The following is a 20,207-nucleotide window of genomic DNA, read 5'->3' on the forward strand; positions in this document are numbered from 1 at the left end:
GTGATCGCAGGAAGAGATGGCTGGTAGCCTACGATGCTAGATGACGCCGATGTCATTGAGATCCGGTGGTGACACACCCGTCAACGCGATCAGGAAGAGGCCAAGGGTGGAGAAGGCACTTGAATTTGGTTGCTGGCGGTGGATCGATCGTGAGAGAAAATCAATGCTAGGGCTTTCCCCCCTCCCTTTGGCCGACGATTTGCCTGCACGGGGCGACAACTTGCGAAGAAGATAACCGAACGAACCTGGGCGATTGGTGGAGGAGAAGGAAGGCTCGACCAGCGGTAGGTTGGCCTGCGTCAACGCGATCGGACTACTAGCGACGGTGGTGCGACAACAAGAGGGGAGTCAGGAGAAGAAATGGAAAGAAATCGTAGAGAGGGGGTTCAAGTAGAGGGGAAGAGTTCAAGTTCGGCTGGGAATGGAATCGAAGAAGAAGAAATAAAAGCATTAAATACTTAGGTTAAATAATTTCAACCATAGGTTGATCAACTCAATCAACTCCCACTTTAACTGGGTATTCCAAACAGGCCTCCAACTGGCTCCATCGATTCATCCCCTCAAGACGAGTCATACAGACTCCATTTAAATCCCGAAAAAAATCCTAAAAATCCAATAGGATTATTCCTCAAATAATCTTATTATTTAATTATTATTTGAGTGTCGTATTTTACATTATATACTCTTGTACTATTCATTTTCTTGATACAAGAGACCATCAGAAATTGACTTGAGCGGTGACGACCAATATTACGACCTACTCACTGATCTACTAGAGGAGGGCGTCCCCCGGATTAGGGCACGTTTCTGAGGTGTATTCTTCACGCATTTCGTTACTCTACCATTGAGCTTGCTCCTTATATATTGTTGGGACCGGCCTCGAGCGTCGGTGTGCAAGGCCGGGGCAAGCCCCGGCTTGTTTGTAGATTCTTCCAGTGACGGGGATAGCTTACCCCCTCCTCTTGGTTTCTAACTTGAAGTCTTCTCACGGTCAATTCCAGCACCACATCATTGACGGTCCACTCTTCTTAGCTTCCGGACTGGATTAGATCCGCTGCACAACTAAAAAATTCTGTAAGTGTTGTTATCTGTATTGTTCTTTTGGATGTTGATGAAGGGCTTTTAAAGACATTATAGACTGTTCTTTATTTGCATAATCTGTGTGCTTCAGTTTCTATTTCCTGATTTATTCATCTTTTGAACTATGCTTGTGACACTTGGTTGGAAGTTGGAAGCAACCAACTTCATCTTGATAAATTTCTTTATATTATCTTTTTGTTGTTAACCAAGTGATTTTCTTCTTGTAATCTTCTTCATCTTGATAAATGATACTTCTTTTGGTAGCTTGACCTTTTCATTGAATTGGAGCTAATAATCCCTTCTCATTTGTTCTTACATTGGTTGACTGCAGTGTTTTAGTTTCCCTTGCAATATACTATAAACCTGGTTCATATATGCATCAATTTAGCTGTGCAGGTAGGAAATTGGTCTAGATGGTTAACAGAGGTACTTGGTTGGTTTTGATGATGATGATGATGATTAACAGAAAGATGACCGGGACACCAATGAGAGTGATAACACTTACCTTCTTAATCAATGATGGTTAACAGAGGTACTAGTTTTAGCCTTTCTGTATATGACTAGTTATTTTGGCTATGGATTTTGCTGTGTCTTTTCATTCTGCTTCAAGTGTTTGCTGTTCTATATCGTGTTTTGGGGTTCAGGTCTGTTCTTTGCTTGGTCCGAGTCTTTTGAATCATCTTCCTTTCTCTGCTAGTTTAGTTCTCAAACAGCAGTTCTCTTCTTTTGTACATCATTTCGATCATAAAGTCGATCTCAATCCTCATCTATAATATCATATTAAATCCATATCATTTCAATAAACGAATTGCAATGGAATCATAAGGCAGTAGATTTTTTGTTTTGTTTTGTTTTGTTTTGTTTTACAGATTTTAGAGGGATAGAACACAAGGGATTATTTTTTTCTGGATTTCTTCTTCCCCTTGTTCTTTTGTTTCTCCACCGTTAGTGGCGGTTTCCCTTCCTCGTTGTCTTTCACACAGAAATAAGCAAGCACTAGCCAGCACGCTATCACAAGCATAACGATCTCAAACCCTGACGATCTTGGCCGCTCGGACGACGGGATTCTCGCGAGCGATGACGGCGCGGGCGGCCGTCTTGTAGTCGAAGCTGCACTCGTGGCGGTCTGAGTAGCGGTGCTGGCCGCAGAACAGCTCGCCGCACCGGCACCGGAATCCCGCCAGCCGCAGTCGCTTCTGGCACGAGAAGCACCGGTTCGCCGGTCTCTCCGGCGCTTGCGGCCCCACGGCCGCGGCGGCGGCGGCTTCTCCCTTCGGATCTCCCTCCTCGGGAAGCTTCACCGGGGCCGGCGGGCGTGCTGGAGGGGCGGATCTAGGAGAGCAGGACCGGGGAGGCGAAGCGGAGGCTGGCGCCGCTGCCGATTGCAGCTGGAAGCAGGACTGACACATGTTGTTGGTGGTGGAGTTGCCGGGGAAGCCACAGTTGTTGACGCAGAGCCGCTGGAGCTTCGCCTCCTCCTCCTCTCGCTGCGCCATCGATGAATAGAGAGATCGAGGTCGGAAGATAAAAAAAGACCAAAAGAATGGGGTGATTTGGCGGAAGAAATTGGGATCTGGAGCGAGAAACGAACCAGCGGTTGGGTTTTATCAAGGGGCGAGAAACGCCGACGATGACGCGGCACGCGACGGAAAAAAGAAAAAGGACAAATGGAAAACGGTGGCAGAACGCGTGGTGGGCGTCTTCCGGACGGGCTCGCAGTTTCCAGGGGGCGTATTGGTAAATTCGGCCTTCCGGTCAACCCCGCGGAGCCGCCCAGTTTGACCACCACGTGGAAGTTCACTCATCCGACGGCTGCGGGTGGGTCGCCCTTTCCGTCGGCGTCGCGTCACGTCAGGCTGCTGCTGCCGCGGGCTCCCAGTCCTTCATCGTCCACCTGGTGGTGACGGCTATCGTCACGAAACGGATCGCGTTGGAAATTTAAATGCGGCAAAAACTAAAGATGAACGTGTGAGTAGATAATAAGCCACGTAGATAGTGAAGATGGAAAATGACCCATCTTTTCTTTAATTTCCACGCTTTCCCGTGGATGAAACCGCCAAATTAATAAAGAAAGTTTTTCTACAATTTATCTGATTCATAATCCTTGATTGTTTTTTGGTAATTTGTACCTCAAATTGTTGCTGAAATTTATTAAAATTGGTTGTCTGTTAAGTTCATCTTTTCATTTAGATTATACGTACCATCATCGGTGATGGATGGATTGTATGACATCGAGCAAGGGATGTCCTACCCATCGCTAGTGATCTTTGGCCGTCTGTCTAGGTGGAAAGGTGAATCCATGAGATATCACAATCAATTTTGATTGGATTTCAGTCACGATTCAACGTATAAATTGCGGAAGGAACTAGGAAAAGATTAGAGATTACGAACAGAGAAACAACTTAAGTGAAGGAATTGAATTGAATTTCATTAGGAATTGAATTCTGGCAGGAATTGAATTCAATTCCTATGTTTGAAATGGATTAGTGAATAATAGAATTGAATTGAATTCCTTAATTTGGAATCTATTTGAATTGAATTCCATTCTTATACATTTACCATTTTATCCTCATAACTAATCATTTAATAATCAAGTTAAGTTTTAGAGAATAGGAAGAAGGGATCGCACAGTTAAGACAACAGTATGAAGAAGGTGGCGCACGGGAGAAACGGTGCAAGGAGAAGTTTTCGACACAAGGAGAAACGACGCACGGGAGAAAGACAGGAGAAAACAAGAGAGTCGGCAGATAGAAAAAAAGGTTTTAAGTTAAAAGGGCAATTAAGTAATTTTAGTTGTTCATGATAAATCCCTATCCAAATCTGACCATTTGAGGTCTGATTTATTATTAACGTTTTGAATGAAATTGGAATTGAATTCCATATAAAATCCATCTAAAAAATTCATTCTAGACTATGAAAGTGAATTCCAATTACCATAGGAATTCAATTCTATAGGATTCCAAACATGGTGTTAGTTTTTATAGTTGTAGTTAGTGGTTATTTTTTATAGTGGTAGATTTTATATATTTAATTTTACTTCTATGTAATAATATAGTTAAAATAATATTTTAATAAATAAAATAAATATCATTTTAATTTTATTTCTGTGTGATAATTTAATTAAAATAATATTTTAATGAGTAAATATTTTAAATGAACATAATTTAATTAATATCGAGCGTGTAGAAATGATTATGTATCTTTTATAATGTGTAGCCGGTAGTTTTTACACTTAGAACTTAGCTGATAATTTCTAAAGCAGTGCTGAATTCAATGGTATTTTTATGACAAAATTATACTATAAGTGAACACGAAGTTTCTTGAATACACTTGGTCAATGTGATCTTAACATTAACACGATATTTCTTGGATAAATTTAAAGAATATTTTTCTTGATGGAATGAAAGGTTTAATCTTAAGTGAACTAGGCGAAGTGGATACATAGTAATACTACTTTGTATCAACAAATAAACATTCAACATCGTAAGTTGATACTGTCAACCTTCTGAGGCTATCATTGCCTCCGACCGCCAAAACTTGGCCTTCTCAAATCCATTCTCGCAATATTGGAAGTCATTGATCGTCTGATCGATCTCCTCCTCAGTGTTCATCACAAACGGCCCTAATTGCGCCACCGGTTCGCCCAATGGTTCACCGCCAATAAGCACAAACCGCAAAGGCTTTACCGACTTATTCCACACCTCAAGTCCATCGCCGTGGCTCAAAAGGAGAAGATGGTGCGTTCCAATAGAGCCGGACTTTTCAACACCAAACACACCCTCACCTTCAAGGACATAGAGGAATGCATTCCAAGTAGGCGGGATGGGTTGGCAAAGATGCGCTAAAGGCTTCAGTGTGAAGTCCAAGTACATGGTCGGAGTCCTGGTGTAGACCGGCGAACTTATTCCCATCGACTCACCTGCGATAACACGAACCTCAATGCCATTTTTGTTGGTGCAAGCTATGTCCTTGCTTTGAAGCTCCTGGTATTTCGGCTCGATCCTACAATGATAAGATAGAGAATACATAAGCATAAGCTTTGTCAAGACATATGGAACAAAGTTAAGGGATACTTTTCTCTTTCTATTTTCTTTAATAAAAAGATAGTTTGATGCACCAAGTTTCTGTCAGTGTAAAATCTTGAAAACTAGTTTATTATAAACTATCTTATTCTGTTTTGTCAAAGAAGAAGATACTAAAAATAAAGGTTTTTATTATTATTATTTTTGCATAAGAAAATTCATTATGGCCTACAAAATGTGCAACCAAAGTTAGGCTCCAACCACCAGACACTACCAATGCCTGAAATCATTAGATTGGTTCTTCCTGGCTCCACATTGCTGTGTTCTAAAGGGAGTCCCTGCTTTTACTATGTGGAAGCTTAAACTTGTTCAGAAACAAGACTCACATTTTGTTCCTGGAAGAGAGATTGACCCAAAGCTGCAACCCCTTGGCGACCCCTTGCCCTGCAGGCATCTCAGAGTGCACAATTCCCCTGCCGGCGGTCATCCACTGCAGGTCGCCGGCCTTTATCGTTCCCTTGTGGCCTTCAAAGTCTTCATGTGTCACTGCTCCCTGGGATATTTACATGGTCAATGGTGTAAACCAACAAATACTACTACCACCTACTGCATGATTGTGAAAGAGCAACAAACTGATGGCTCTGTTTTGATGTAATTGAGCATCAAAAGATAAAGAGAATGATTTACCTCTAGCATGTAAGTGACAGTCTCAAAACCTGAAATATCGAAAAGGGGGAAGCAAAAATTTCAGTTAATTCTGAGTTTAGAATGGATCCAAATTTCTGGACTAATCATGGATATATATATATACACCTCGATGAGGATGGTCAGGGAATCCAGCAGGAGCACAAACTGTAGCACAGAAGAATTAAGCTTCAGTTCTTATGAGATAATTCCTACATGTAATGCCAGGCGATGGATCGAAGAACTCACCTGAGAACTCATCCAGAACAAGAAAAGGGTCGAAGTACCTCAACTCAAACCTGAACCAAAAAGAGGTGACTGTAAATTAAGATGTGAAATTGCAGTGCTGAAGGAGAAGATGATCAATTAATCAATCAATCAATCACCTTCCGATGCTTCTCCGGACGACGGCGCCGTAGCCTTCGCGCTGCGGCCGCGCCTGGAACTTCCTAGCCACATGCCGTGGCTTCCGCAGAGAGGAGTAATTGTCTGTATCAGCCATGGAAAAGGTGGAGGTGTAATTGAGGAATTGAAGACGGTGGGCGATGGGGCTCTTATAGGAAGCTGGGGCTGCTCTGTTCCATCGGTTTTTCTTTCCTTTCCTTGGACTTTTGTTGCGTACTGAAACGGGGCCAGACAAACCGAACGCTGCTGCATCGAGTGGTTTGCTTTTGCCATAAAGTTGTCGCCTTCGTCCCTCGTCGTCATGCTGCGTTCATGCTGATGCATGCAGCGGCTCTGGGCGAAGATTGTTTTCTCTTAAGTTTGTTGATGTTGACTTTGGTGGTGGTTTGTGAGTTGTCTGCGTTTTCCGGTGGGCGGCGATGCTCTTTCAACGTAGAAATAAGAGGGAATTGATTAAGGATGACGGCCAGGTGACGCAGCAGTGATCGATGCAGTGTCGTGCATTGTGTTTAATAATTAATGGAGGCCCAGGCGAAGCCTCCCAATTAAATCACGCACCATGTTCATGTGCTGTTTGACTGGTGATTTGTTCTTGAATTTAAGGAATTAGCAGCATCGCTGATCCATGTCTATTCAAGAGAATTGACTAAATTGAGCACCATCGACTAAGTCGATGAAGATTGTTGTTTCTTAACTAGAAAGAGTAGAACAGTTTGTATGTGAATGGATCAAAACAACCAGTAGAGATGAATGATTCAGTCGAAATTCCGAGAAAGGTAGCGATGCTCTTTGGTTCGTCTCCAGCTTCAACTTCGCTTTCGCTTTGTGAGTACTTATATTTACTTCTCTCTATATCATGAGAACTGAGGGCCTTAAAGAGGATCTAACTTTTTTTCCGGTCAAAGTTGTGAGAAATCAGATGAGATTAATGAGTTGGGGATGAAGAAAAAACAGGAAGGCTTCTAAGTTGATGGGCTAGTGGGCTGATCATGGGATTGTCATAAGGGCCATAGTATGGCTATTAGGCCTTGTGGATAGATGGTTATAAATGAATAATATTTGTGAATAAGATTGATATTTGATTTGGTAAAAATTTATTTATATTTATTTAATATATATAAAAATCAATTAAATAAATCAAGCTAAGTCAAGTTTAATAAAATTCAAGCTCTGGTGCAAGAAAAATCTAAACTTTAAAGGGATAAACTTTTGACTTGGAATTTAAAATCAGATTATGTTTTAAAATCTATATTTGTTATTTTGTTACCAGTAAATCTATAATCATCAAATTTCATATTCAAATTTTATCGTTTAAGCCCTCAACTGATACTCTGAAGATTTTATAATTATTTTTAGTAATTTTTATTTTTATGATATTTAAGATAATTTTGATATTTCTGTATCTACGAGTCTTAGTTTTTCTATATCAACATTTAATTTCAATTTCTTCTAAAAGATTTTATTTTCTGAATTTTTTCTTTATTGTTTTAATTTCAATTTCTTCTAAAAAATTTTATTTTCTGAATTTTTTCTTTTTCAATAAGATTGATTGAAATTGAAGTTCATATATTAATATTTCTTTTATTTCAATATTTCTTTTATTTCTTAGTTATAAGATCTAGATTATGTATAAATATGAGAATTAATCTCTTCTTTATTAACAAAGTTTCCTTTTATGATAAATTTAATGATTTTTTTTTTAATTTTTTTTGGTATTCTTTCTTCTTAGTTTCTCCTCAATATCTCATTTCATTAGTCCATAAGATAATCATTATCTTATCCGATATCAAATTTATAAAAAACGATATCAAATTTATAAAAAACAGTACGAGAGAAGCCATAAGTTAAGTTCAGTTTAAAAGTTAGAACTATATCGGCACCCTCCCTTCTATAAAAAATATGATTAATCAGGTTAAGTAACGTCGAGCCTGGGATGACTGATCCGACCCACGAAAGTTTTCCATCGGCCACTAAGATAAATCGGGAAGCGCTTACAGTGAACAACCCAGAAGCCCAACATTCTTTAGTTGCGTGTCCCATTTGAAGAATTTTTTTTTACAAATTTATCATAACTGAGACTCGAACCATAAATACTTAGATGATAATTTGAATATCCTATCGTTATACCATAATCCCGAGAGTAATATCATCCCTTCTACCGACTAAAGGGAGGGAGGCTGAATGGGAAATGCTTCCAGACGTACTGTGATGGATTAGTTGAGTGTAACTTTCATTACACGAACATCTCAACTAATGGAAGATGTTCTTCTTAAGGAAAGAGTCAATCCATGCACTGTTGCATGTGAAAAGAAGAAGACAAATGTTGAAGTGGTCCTTTCATTGCTATTTGGCTTTTGTTAGGCTGAGACCAAGCTAGAAGGCATGAGGGGTCCCACCAAAGTTAATGCCGATTCATTAAACAAACACATGAGCTAGGTCAGCAAGAAAAAAACAACCCTAAATTGTGAAAAAAAAAAAATCAACCATAACTTCAATTTTACTTTCTATCCTTATGTTAAAAAATATTTATTCTTATTTCCTAACTTAAACATAATAGTCCGTTAATTTATCTAATTATTTTTTATTTTGTTAGATATAAAAAATTTAACAGAAGATATAATTCTTCCTAAATTCAATACATTTAAATAAAAATCTAATTTATTTTCTATCAAATTAAGCATGACTCTTTTTCCATCTAATTAATCGATTGAGAGTCATACCGACCCAATCGATTGGCTAGTCATACCGACCCAATCGATTCAACGTAAACCAATCGATTGGTTAGATTGAAAAAGAATCATGCTTAATTTGATAAAAAAATATACTAGAATTTAATTTAAATATTTTATAAAAATAAAATTAGATAAATCGATGTACATTAAAGAGTTGAAGTAAATAAAAATTTACATACAAAGAATGAGAATAAACTTTTTCTAACATGGAGACTGAGGAGGAAAACTAATTTGTTATTAGGGAGTTTTGAGTATTTTTTTCCAAAAATAATTGAAAATAAGACCTGCTAAGCGAGCTAGATGAATATAATCAACAAGTCAAATAAACCAAGTTGACTGATCAAGACAAGTAATTTGGTTTGGCTAATCATGCATGCTAAAAGGGTTAATCAACCCAAATAGGCCAAGTGGATGTATTCCATTAACTCATATCCAATCTCGTAATCAAGTTCACACCCTAAATAGCTTGTCTAATCGAAATAAACTCATACTAAACCATTGAAACATGCACATAATTGTCTTCATCATTCAAGTATATATATATAATTAACCTAATTAATTTTGTCGATCTCATTGGCTACCAAGGCTCGTTTCTGCATCATTAATTCTCATAAGACAATTCATAGTTGAGTATAGCATCCTTTTAATTCCATGAAGTTATGCCATCAATAATTGCAAACTTTTGGACTAGTGGCCGATGTTCCCCTTGGGAAAGGTTGAAGGAGAGTCAAAGTTGTTAATGCGTCCCACTTAAGGTGCCTCACTGCACTGCATGCATGTTCTTGGACTTTACTGGTCTTCCTTTATCCCTACACAAAGCTGGAAGGCACAGGAGTTCCACTAAAGTCACACCGACCACTACACAAAAGATACAACAAACAAATAATAATGATACAGTAAGTGTGGATCACTTACCAAAGCTGGAAGGATTCTCGTGGGTATTATTATGGCTACGGATCAGTGTCATATCAAATGTCGGATTACTGGTGGGGTTTTTTTTTTTGGTTACATTCGTTTATAGATTTCATATTATAGTCACTCGAAGACTGTAATGGGAGGGACTTATCTATTCATGAAAAAGAAGGGGTAACTTTAATATTTTATTTAGATGTATGATCTGGTGAATCTTCGGTTTATAGGTTACAGATTTACTTGGACTAATGATATGATCTGGTGTAAATTAGATAGAACTTTGATAAATTTACATTGGATGTTGGTAGATTATGATAGTTATGCATAGTTTGCAACCCTCAACTGCCTATTGGATCACTCATGCGACATTGTACACATCCTAGTCCGAGATCGAGCCCCTAACCGACCCTTTAAGTTCTTCAACATGTGGGCATTGCATGGGAATTTCCAAAAAGTGGTGGCAGACTCGTGGGTAGGTTCGATTGTAGGGAATGTGCAGTTTATGCTCAAGGCGAAACTTACTCGGTTGAAGGTGTTGATTTTCTAAATGCATGAATTAAAATGAATTAAAGACTTACAGCGATCTCCAGTAAATCTGCAATCGACGATGACTGAATATAATCTTTGGACTTGTTGGACTTGCTGTCGGAAGAGCAATCACAAAGTCAGAAAGCTCTCCATAATTTCACGAATCAAATCCCACCGCCTCGGATATTTTCCTTCCTCTCTCTTTCTCCACAACCTTCGTTGTCGTTCTTGTTGAATGATCCTTGGGCGCACCCTTTATAAAGGGAAATAATCCAGGGGTATAATGGACATTTTTCATTAATAGTAGTGGGCAATGTGGGCATGTTTTCACGTTCCCATTTCCTACATCTCCCACTCGTCCAAGGTAAGTCACTAAGACTAGTTCATTCAGGTTAGTCACTAAGACTAGTTAGTCACAAAAACTAAATAAGTCACATAGACTATTTGAGAATTTAGTCACATAGACCATATTAGAATATCCAATTCATGCTTAGAGAAAATGATTCGTGCAACAACAAGCACACTGAGCGATAGTTGCTAAGAAGATTGTTACACCTTACATAGTCGCTCTCTGAGCGATCAATACTAACAAAGTTGTTACGCTTAGTCGCTCCAATAAATTAGAGACACACTCTGCATGACATATAACCTCTTTCCTGGTGGCACATAGCCTTTATTCAGGATTCATCCAATCTCCCAGTGGCACACAACTATTATCTTGGATATATCCATGTTTTGATATTTACCTGGATTAAATAATTTTTATTTACATCAATATGAACATCTCTAATCCCTTATAATGACCATTATATCAAGAGCATGTTCCATATCCAATACTCACATTCATTTCTATACATAATAAAAATGAGTTGACTAGTGAATAACATCTAATTAATGATGTAAATATATTTAATCTTCCTTTTTAGCTAGAATCTATTCATACTAATCAGTCGCTTTCCTAGTTATGCTCCATAGATCGAATCATACATAGTCATAGGATACAGGCTAAAGTAGCAGACATTGATTAGAACTTCAAGTAAACAGCTAAACAGTCATTAAGGTAAAAAATTAAGATTAACTTATAATCTCAAAGATCTCATATAGTAGAGAAATAGGGATCCATTCTCCTACTACCTTTATTGTCGCAATAGCACATGTGATATAAATCACATGTTACGATGTTATTCTCTTTACTAAAAAGAGTGCATGTTTTTCTCAAATTTAATATCATACAAATTTTGATCTAAACATACCTAATGTCTAATCCTGAATTCAACATATGAATTCTAATCTGACCTTTAACATGTTCAATAAATGGTGGGTTCATTTAGTTCGATCATTATTAACACATAAATGATCTCATCTTGACACAATTATCAAGGTGATCTCAACTTATGGATCTGTCTCTAATTTCGGCTACATAAGTTATTCCATAAGTAACAGTCTTACCTCTATTTGTACTTAACAAACATAGATGATTGCCCATGTGAGTGGACCAATCTCAATCTGCCAACATGCTCACCGAGATCTTATATGAATGTAACAAATACAACATATACATTGAATAAATTATGACAAATGACACAATCAAATCATAAAGTCTGATTGTTATTTCAATATTGTTACATTTTACGAAGTCCCAAAGACTTTGCATATTCTTTAAATGACTCTTTAGTCATTAGCTTAGTAAAAGGATCTGCAAGCATAGCACGTGTAGGGACATACTCAAGAATTACTTTTCTTTTAGCCACAATATCCCTCATAAAATTATATTTAATTTCTATATGCTTGCCTTTACTGTGATATTTGGGATCATTGGAAAAACCTATTGCAGCTTGACTGTCACAGTAGATAGTTACTTGACTCCCACTATCCTCAGTAATTTTCAGATGCTTCAGGAACCTTCTCAACCAGACTGCTTCTTGCACAACTACTGAACATGCCACATATTTAGCTTCCATAGCCGACAAAGCTACACAAGCTTGTTTCTTACTGTTCCAAGAGATGGTGCCACCATTCAGCAAGAATGCATAGCCTGATGTGGATTTTCTATCATCCAGATCCTCAACCCAATCTGTATCTGAATAATCTTTCACACTCATATCTGATCCTTAAAAATAGAGATAATAATCTGCTGTTGTTTTCAGATATCTGAATATCCTTTTCACCGCCTTCCAGTGTCTTGGTCCTGGGTTTGATTGGAAGCGATTGACCAAACCCACAACATAGCTGATATCAGGATGTGTACACAACATAGTGTACATCAAACTACCAATAGCACTGACATATAATTTTTTATTCATCTCAGCTATTTCCTCTAGAGTTTTAGGGCACATACTCTTGCTCAAAACAATACCTTTCACAATAAGTGTATGTTCTACGTTACAATTTGACATGCTAAAATGATTTATCATCTTATTTATATAAGACTCTTGTGACAGACCCAAAAGTCTTTAAGGACGATCTCTTATTATCTTCACTCCTAAGATGTATTCAACTTCTCCTATATCTATTGTATCAAATTGTGATGACAGTCACTTCTTGACTTCATTCACATATCCTATGTTATTTCTAGCTATCAGCATATCATCAACATGTAATGATAAAATGACATACTTTTCTTTTTCCCTTTTCAGGAAAACACAATGATCTATCTCGAAACCATAAGATAAAACAACTTCGTTAAATCTTATGTTCCATTATCTTAACGCTTGCTTGAGCCCATATATAAACTTTCTAAGTTACATACTTTCTGCTTTTGGCCTTCAGCAATGAAACCTTCTGGCTGAACTATATGGATTTCTTCGTTAAGATCACCATTAAGGAAAGCGAATTTTACATCCATTTAATGTAATTTCAAGCCATAATGTGTCACAAAGTCCAAAATAACTCATATTGACATAAATTTCACTACGGGAGAAAATGTCTCTTCAAAGTCAATACCCTCCATTTGGGTATATCCTTTTACAACTAAACAAGCTTAGTATCTGTTAATCAATCCATCAGTTTTCCTCTTTATTTTGAGAATCTACTTATTCCCAATAGCCCTTTAGCCCGGAGGAAGATCGACTAAGTCTCAAACATGATTCTAAATGATGGACTCCATCTCTTTAACCATTGTAGCCTTCCATTTTTCTCTAACTTTACATCCTAATGCTTCCTCAATGGATTGAGGTTCGTTGTCATTAATTGGAAGTGTAATCAATGTCTCATTCTCAATATCAAACCTCTTCTTAGGTTTGATCTTATGAACAATTCTTTGTAAGTTGGGCTATTGAGAAGTCAACTCATGACTCAGCATATCACTCTCACTCGGTTGACTAAACTCAGGTATCCATTTTGGCATCTCTCTTATTGATAATATCTCATCCTCCTCAAATAGAGGAATATTTTTATCAACATCACCTCTGATTGGGAACTCTGTTTCGAGAAAAGTCACATCTCTCGAGTCTATTTTGGAGATGATTCCATCTAATTACTCACCTATGAAAACATAACCTTTGGAGGTCTCATGATATCTTATAAAGATACATTTCTTACCCCTCAGTCCCAGTTTTCCATACTTGTGAGAACTATTATAAACATAAGCAGTTGATCCTCAGGGTCTCAAATTACTTAAATATGGTTTTATGTCTGTCCAACGTTCATATGGGGTAGATAAAACTGACTTTGAAGACACTTTGTTAAGTATATAGATTGTAGTTAATAATGTATCTCCCCAATAGGAGATTGACAAATTAGTCTGTGACATTATAGACCTAACCATTTCAAGAAAAGTCCTATTTCTTCTTTCAACTATCCCATTTTGCTGTGGAGTTCTAGGGATTGTCAGTTGTCTTATAATCCCTCTATCATTACATATTATCTTGAACATATCAGACTAATATTCCCCTCCACGGTCAGTGTGTAAAGTCTTAACTTTATATTTCGTTTGATTCTCAACTTCGTTTATATAATGAATAAAGCAATCCAATGCTTCATATTTATGAGAAATCAAATATACATGATCGAACTGAGAGAAATCATCAATAAATGTAATGAAATTGGAAGCTCCATGTCTAGCCTTCGCATTCATTGGACCACAAATATCCGAATGAATTAACTGGAATATTGATTCAGATCTAATAATCTTACCAAATGGTTTTCTAGTTATTTTTCCAGCAAGACAATGCTCACATATGGACAAGTGAATCTTAGCTCGAGTGCCCATTAGACCCTCTCTAGCCAACCGATTCATGCGTTCTTATTCTATGTGTCCTAATCTAGCATACCAAATCTCATCAGTTATATCTGCATCATTAGTTAAAACAATGCTTGAAAAAATAACCATGAATAGCATAATTGACATTTGGTTCTACATCAACAACCATAAAACTATTTGTTAAAAAATCATGTCCGATTAACACTGAGTCAATCTTAAGTTCAACACACCGACTGTAAAAATTAATAGAATACCCTAAATCAAGAAGACACGTAACAGAAACAAGATTCCATCGAATTTCAGGAGTATACAGGACATTATATAGAAACAAAACACTACCACCATAGAGGTTGAGTTTGCAAGTGTTGACTCCTTTAACTTCAACTCTTGCATTATTTCCTACATAGATCCACTTGTTGTCAGCTGGTACCCGACGATACTTAACAAATGTAACTTGTTCCTAAGCTACATGGTTGGTTGCTCCTGAATCTATAATCTACAAAGGATAAGAATTAGCTAACAACACTGAACTAGCAACAAATGCTCAAGAAAAGAAGACACACTTGGATTTACCTTTTTCAGCTCAGTGCACTCTTGAGCGAAGTGACCCTTCTTGCCATAGTTAAAACAAGTCAACTTGTTTTTAAGTTTATTTCCAATCTTCTTTACTATCTTTTTGATTGGGCCCTGTCCCACAACAGTAGCTTCTCTCTTCTTTCCCTTCCCTTTCTTGAACCTTTTCTTTTTCATGGATCTAGATGATCCAACAGAACCTACAACCATATAGGCTTGCCCAGAAATCCTTGCGAATTCAACTCTCTCCGCCTCCAATTCTACATGGCGTGAGACATCAGTAAAAGTCTTGATATTCTCACTGTGAGTTAGGGTCTGCTTCATGGTCTCCTAATAATCTGGAAGTGAACAAATAACTTCTTAAACCTGTTGTTCATCGGTTAACTCATGACCAGCAGTTTTAAGATCCCAAATCATATTCGACATCTCCCTGAGGTGTTGAACTATTGATACATTTGGACGCTTCTTGTAGTTGTCAAACTTGATTGTCAGCTGTCGAAGCTTGCTCAAACTTACTCCACTGTATTTTTCTTTAAGGGCTACCCAAACTACATGAGCTAAAAGATACAACTCATACTTAAAACCTAGGTCATCTACTATTGAACTAATCAATATGCCCTTTGCAGGGGAGTCAATTTTCTTCCATGCCTTATAGGCATCAAGATCTCATCTGTGTTGTACAGTGGGGCCATCTACAGGTTCTACCATAACCTGATTTACAACCTCCAGAACTTCTTGTTCCTCAAATACATATTGTATCTTGAGGTATCAGATCTTATAGTTATCCCTATTAAGTTTTTCATCCTTGTTGAGTTCAACTATAATATTTTTTGTTGTCATAATCTATCATAAATAAACACATTATTTAGTATTCAGTGTAATTCATATACATGCAATTTATGATTGAATCAATACTAATTTGAGTTGGTTTACAAAATCAAGTGACAACAATGTCGTCACTCGTCATTCGTATAACCAATCAAATCAATATTAATCAATTCTATTACACACATCTCAACAAAAGAACTAATCATTTATAATATTATAATTTCTTTAATTAAATGAATTGATCATTTAATAAATCATGATTAATTTAATTAAATGAACTGATCATTTAATAAAAATGAATTAATCATGTCGAGTAAATAGCATAAATAAATGAACATATCATTAATATAAAATTATGCTGCATATTGTTAACATATAACTAACTAACATGAACGAAATGGACTAATATTATTCACATATAATGGAAATAACAATAACAAAAGTCTAATAAACTAGATAGGCTACTACTACTCCCACTAGGACATACACTAGTGCAGTGGTCAACATTATTCATTTCAGTCTAGACTCATTTGGGGTAATCTCAGGTAGGACAACTTTAGGATTCTTTATTGGATCCACAATTGGATCCTCCTCAATCATTTCTGAGTCCTCTTCTAACTCTTCAGGATTCGCTTCAGTCATATGGTGAAGTAGTTCCTCACATAATACTGTGTAACGCGTCCTTGATGACACCCCTAAATATATTCTTCTATCATCCTAGGATTTTTTTTGGCAATGAATGCATTAAAACTCAGATTCTATAACTGTTTAGGACTGGAAACTCTTCTCGCTCAAGTCCCCAAAATAGATCATCAAGTCGTCCAACGTGTCCATCGATTCCATAAGTAGAGTTATACTCTATCTCCTAAATTTCCTCCCTAAGATGATTTCGACGCACTTCGCGACGAGGAATGTGGTAATCGTCTCTGTCATCTGAAAAATTAAAATTAAATAAGTCAGTACAAAACTGACTAACCAATACAAAACTGGCTTAATTCAATTTATACAGGCATAGTACCAACATAATAAATCAAGAAAAATAAATTTTCTCGATTTTCAGGAGTCTAAGTCAACTGACCCATTAGATCGGTTGATTAGGAATTCAGATCCTAAGTTGGGTCCATTATCCACAATTAGAACTGATCTAACTGGATAGGGATCTTTGTACCTATGTTCTGTTACCATTTGATCTAAGTCCATGTTGGTCCCCTCGGGGCGGTGCGATGGTTAAGGCATGGGGTGTTGCCACATGAAGTCTTGGGGTCGAAACTCGGCGTGATCGAGCATGACCACCCCCATGTCTTAACCATTTGCACTAATGGCTAGTAGCCACCCGTGATTTACCTCCTCCGTGTTGGCCTAGGGACGGGTTGGCGGGGGCGCTGGGGGCGAGCGAATCGCCTTTTGTCACATGTTAGTCAATTTCAGACTTATTGATCAAACTCAGGTCCGTTTGATCAAACCAATGCTCATTTCTTTAAGTCTGACCAATTAGAACAAATCTAATCATTTAATCATATTAGCTCCAAGCCAAATTAAATAACCGAAATTGATTCGGGTTTGGATCAAATTGGTTCGGTTAAACCAACTAATGGTTTAATTTAAATGGGGTCTAATTCTAATTAACTTTAAACTAATCCCATTTAAACTTGAACCCAGTTCAAGTGAACAAAATTTATTGCATTAAATTGTAAAATACGGTAATAAATAATAATTAAATAATAAGGTTTAATTGATGAAAAATCTTAACGGAATTTTTAGAAATTTTTCTGGAATTAATCGGAGCTCGTACGACGCATTTAGAGGGGATACCCTTATTGGGCTGTAAGAAAGCCTATTCGGAATACCCATTTAAGGTGGGAGTTGATTGATTTCAATTAACCTAAGTCTAATATATATAAACCTAGGTTTTGTTTTTATTTTTGTTTTTTCTCTCTTTTCCTTTTATCTCCTCCCGATCCCCAAATCCGACGCCGAAGCCCTTGCCCGTGCCCTAGCTACCCCCACCGCGCCGAGCTTCTTCTTCCCCGTCAATCTCTCCCTCTTGCGATTCACCTCCTTTGCCGGGCTCTCCCTCCTTCACTCTCCCTCGCACGAGCCCCAGTCGTCGGCCTCTCCTCCTCACGCGAGCAACACAGCCGGTGATCCTTCTTCCTCGTGCGAGCGCCCTAGTCATCGAATCCTCTCGCCCTCGAGCGTCGCTGCCTTTGCCGACGCCGTTGACCTGGTGAGTCATTGTCTTTTTTCCCGACCTTGAGCAAGTACATGTCTATATGATGATGTGAGATCCTTAGGGTAGAGGATAAGAGCTTAGGTGAGTCTGGTAAGCATGTCGAGGATGTGTGATTTTTTCTATAAAAATGCATGCTCTATTACATTTTCAAATAATTTATCAAGATTTTTTTTTTGAAGATGGAAAGTATTTTTAAACAATTTTTTTTCAAAAATTTAACTTTTTTATAAAATAATTTTTTACTGCTTATATGAAATTCATAACTTCGTGAAATTTTTTTCATAACTTTGGATATTTCTGCTTCACTATTGTAAAAAAAAATCAAAATTTTTGAACAATTAAATGTAATTCTAATAATATTTTCCAAAAATTGGTTATATATTACAAAAATCTAGATTTTTAAAATTTAAATTTGATGATTTTTCCAGATGATAGTCACTATATTTTTATCTCTTAGATTTTTTAAATATTGTGGTGAAGAAAGTGGCGGCAACGGTGTAAAATGTGGAAGCAAAAACTGTAGACTAGGGTTCATGGCAGAAAATGATTTTTTTTTTATCTATTTAATGCATGCTGTGAAGAATGACATAGAATGCTTGATTATTAAAAAAAATCATTTTATATTTTCATAATTAAATTCGATGCATGCATAAATGAAATGTTGATTTTATTTATGTCACACCCTAGGTAGTCCCTGTATGAAGAAATTTCAGCAGCATCTCTCCTGTACGGGTGACAATCTGAAGTATTTTTACATACAAAATATATATCAGCCACATACGGTTAGGATATATACACAACCACGCAGTTTATATCATCAGCCCACTCGGCTGGAACAAAATAATTACAACCACACAGTTTAATAGGCTTACACGGCTGAAAGTAAACACACAACAACGTAAACGTAGCGGAAAAACACCAAACAATAAGAACGTAAGACCAACAACGACACTAACAAAAATACCTGTAACCACCAGACTAAACTCCAAAAATCCATAGTGACTTGTTCAAAAGCAAAATACGCAAAGTTAACATGTCACCCAAACAGTAACAAAATCCAAAAAGAAAACTATCCTCGAGTGTGACGTGGGACTGGCAGCCGAGACTCTCCAAGCAACTTCTCAATTATCTACCTGCTACCTGGTGAAAGAAAATCATTTTGCGGGGTGGTGAGTATTGGAACTCAGCGGGTAAAGAAAGATAGTGCATGAACATAATAAACAAATAGAGAATGAGCCAAGAGTATACAATCTCATAAGAGGAAATAGCAGATACTACAATAGAATCAAAATAAATGCTCATACCTAAAACCATATCCTAGGCTAGGTATAGTAGGTCAGAACTGGAACTAATCTGCTACCGTACTGCTCATAACTACAGAGGTAATAAGCAAGGTATATACAACTTTCCAATGACTAAACATCTACAATGAGAATATATCTCAACACAAGTAAGCATATCAACATATGTGAACAACAGCAGTAAGTAAGCAATAACAGCATATATATAGACAGCAGCAGCCAAAACAAATATAATAACAACAACATATATACGGATGGTCACCCCTACCCACCTCTCTGCACCACGACCCCTGTATGGTAGAGAGGTCGGATCGATGACAACTGTACCACCCAAAGACCGCCAATATCGTTAGCAAAAATAACTCTATGAAATAATTTTAAATTAAAAAATATGAATTTTGTTAAAAAAAATTATAGAAAATTAAGACAACGGTAAAAAAAATTGAAAGTTTTTCTATAGATGAATATTGAATTCCTCTTTCTCAAAAAAATTAGAATCAAATTATTTTCAAACAGAAATTATACCAAAAAATTATTTTATCAATTCTAAGCAAGAAAAAAATATTAAATCAATTCAAATGTAAGACATGCATAAAAATTCAATCAAGCATGATTTTGGAACTCAAAATAGTTTATTTCCTACTGATTAATTACAAATTTTCTAAGGATATATTTTGGTGAAAACTTTTCAATTTGGTCTTTATGATA

At 37.0% G+C, this 20,207-nt stretch overlaps 2 protein-coding genes across 2 annotated transcripts; both read right to left on the reverse strand.

The window, feature by feature from the left end:
• Positions 1 to 1,888: 1,888 nt before the first annotated feature.
• On the reverse strand, positions 1,889 to 2,675 carry LOC122029812 (zinc finger A20 and AN1 domain-containing stress-associated protein 1-like). Its single transcript, XM_042588943.1, has one exon. The coding sequence runs from the start codon at positions 2,574 to 2,576 to the stop codon at positions 2,109 to 2,111; it is 468 nt and encodes a 155-aa protein (XP_042444877.1). The 5' UTR covers positions 2,577 to 2,675; the 3' UTR covers positions 1,889 to 2,108.
• Positions 2,676 to 4,359: 1,684 nt separating this feature from the next.
• Positions 4,360 to 6,337, reverse strand: LOC122029811 (pirin-like protein). Its single transcript, XM_042588941.1, has 6 exons — positions 6,173 to 6,337; positions 6,036 to 6,085; positions 5,916 to 5,954; positions 5,790 to 5,818; positions 5,489 to 5,655; positions 4,360 to 5,082 (listed from the first exon to the last, which is right to left on the reverse strand). Exons 1-6 carry the CDS (start codon positions 6,286 to 6,288, stop codon positions 4,578 to 4,580), a joined length of 906 nt encoding a protein of 301 aa, XP_042444875.1. The 5' UTR covers positions 6,289 to 6,337; the 3' UTR covers positions 4,360 to 4,577.
• Positions 6,338 to 20,207: the final 13,870 nt, after the last annotated feature.

The sequence above is a fragment of the Zingiber officinale genome, chromosome 10B (genome assembly GCF_018446385.1).
Source record: "Zingiber officinale cultivar Zhangliang chromosome 10B, Zo_v1.1, whole genome shotgun sequence".
Classification (NCBI taxonomy): domain Eukaryota; kingdom Viridiplantae; phylum Streptophyta; class Magnoliopsida; order Zingiberales; family Zingiberaceae; genus Zingiber; species Zingiber officinale.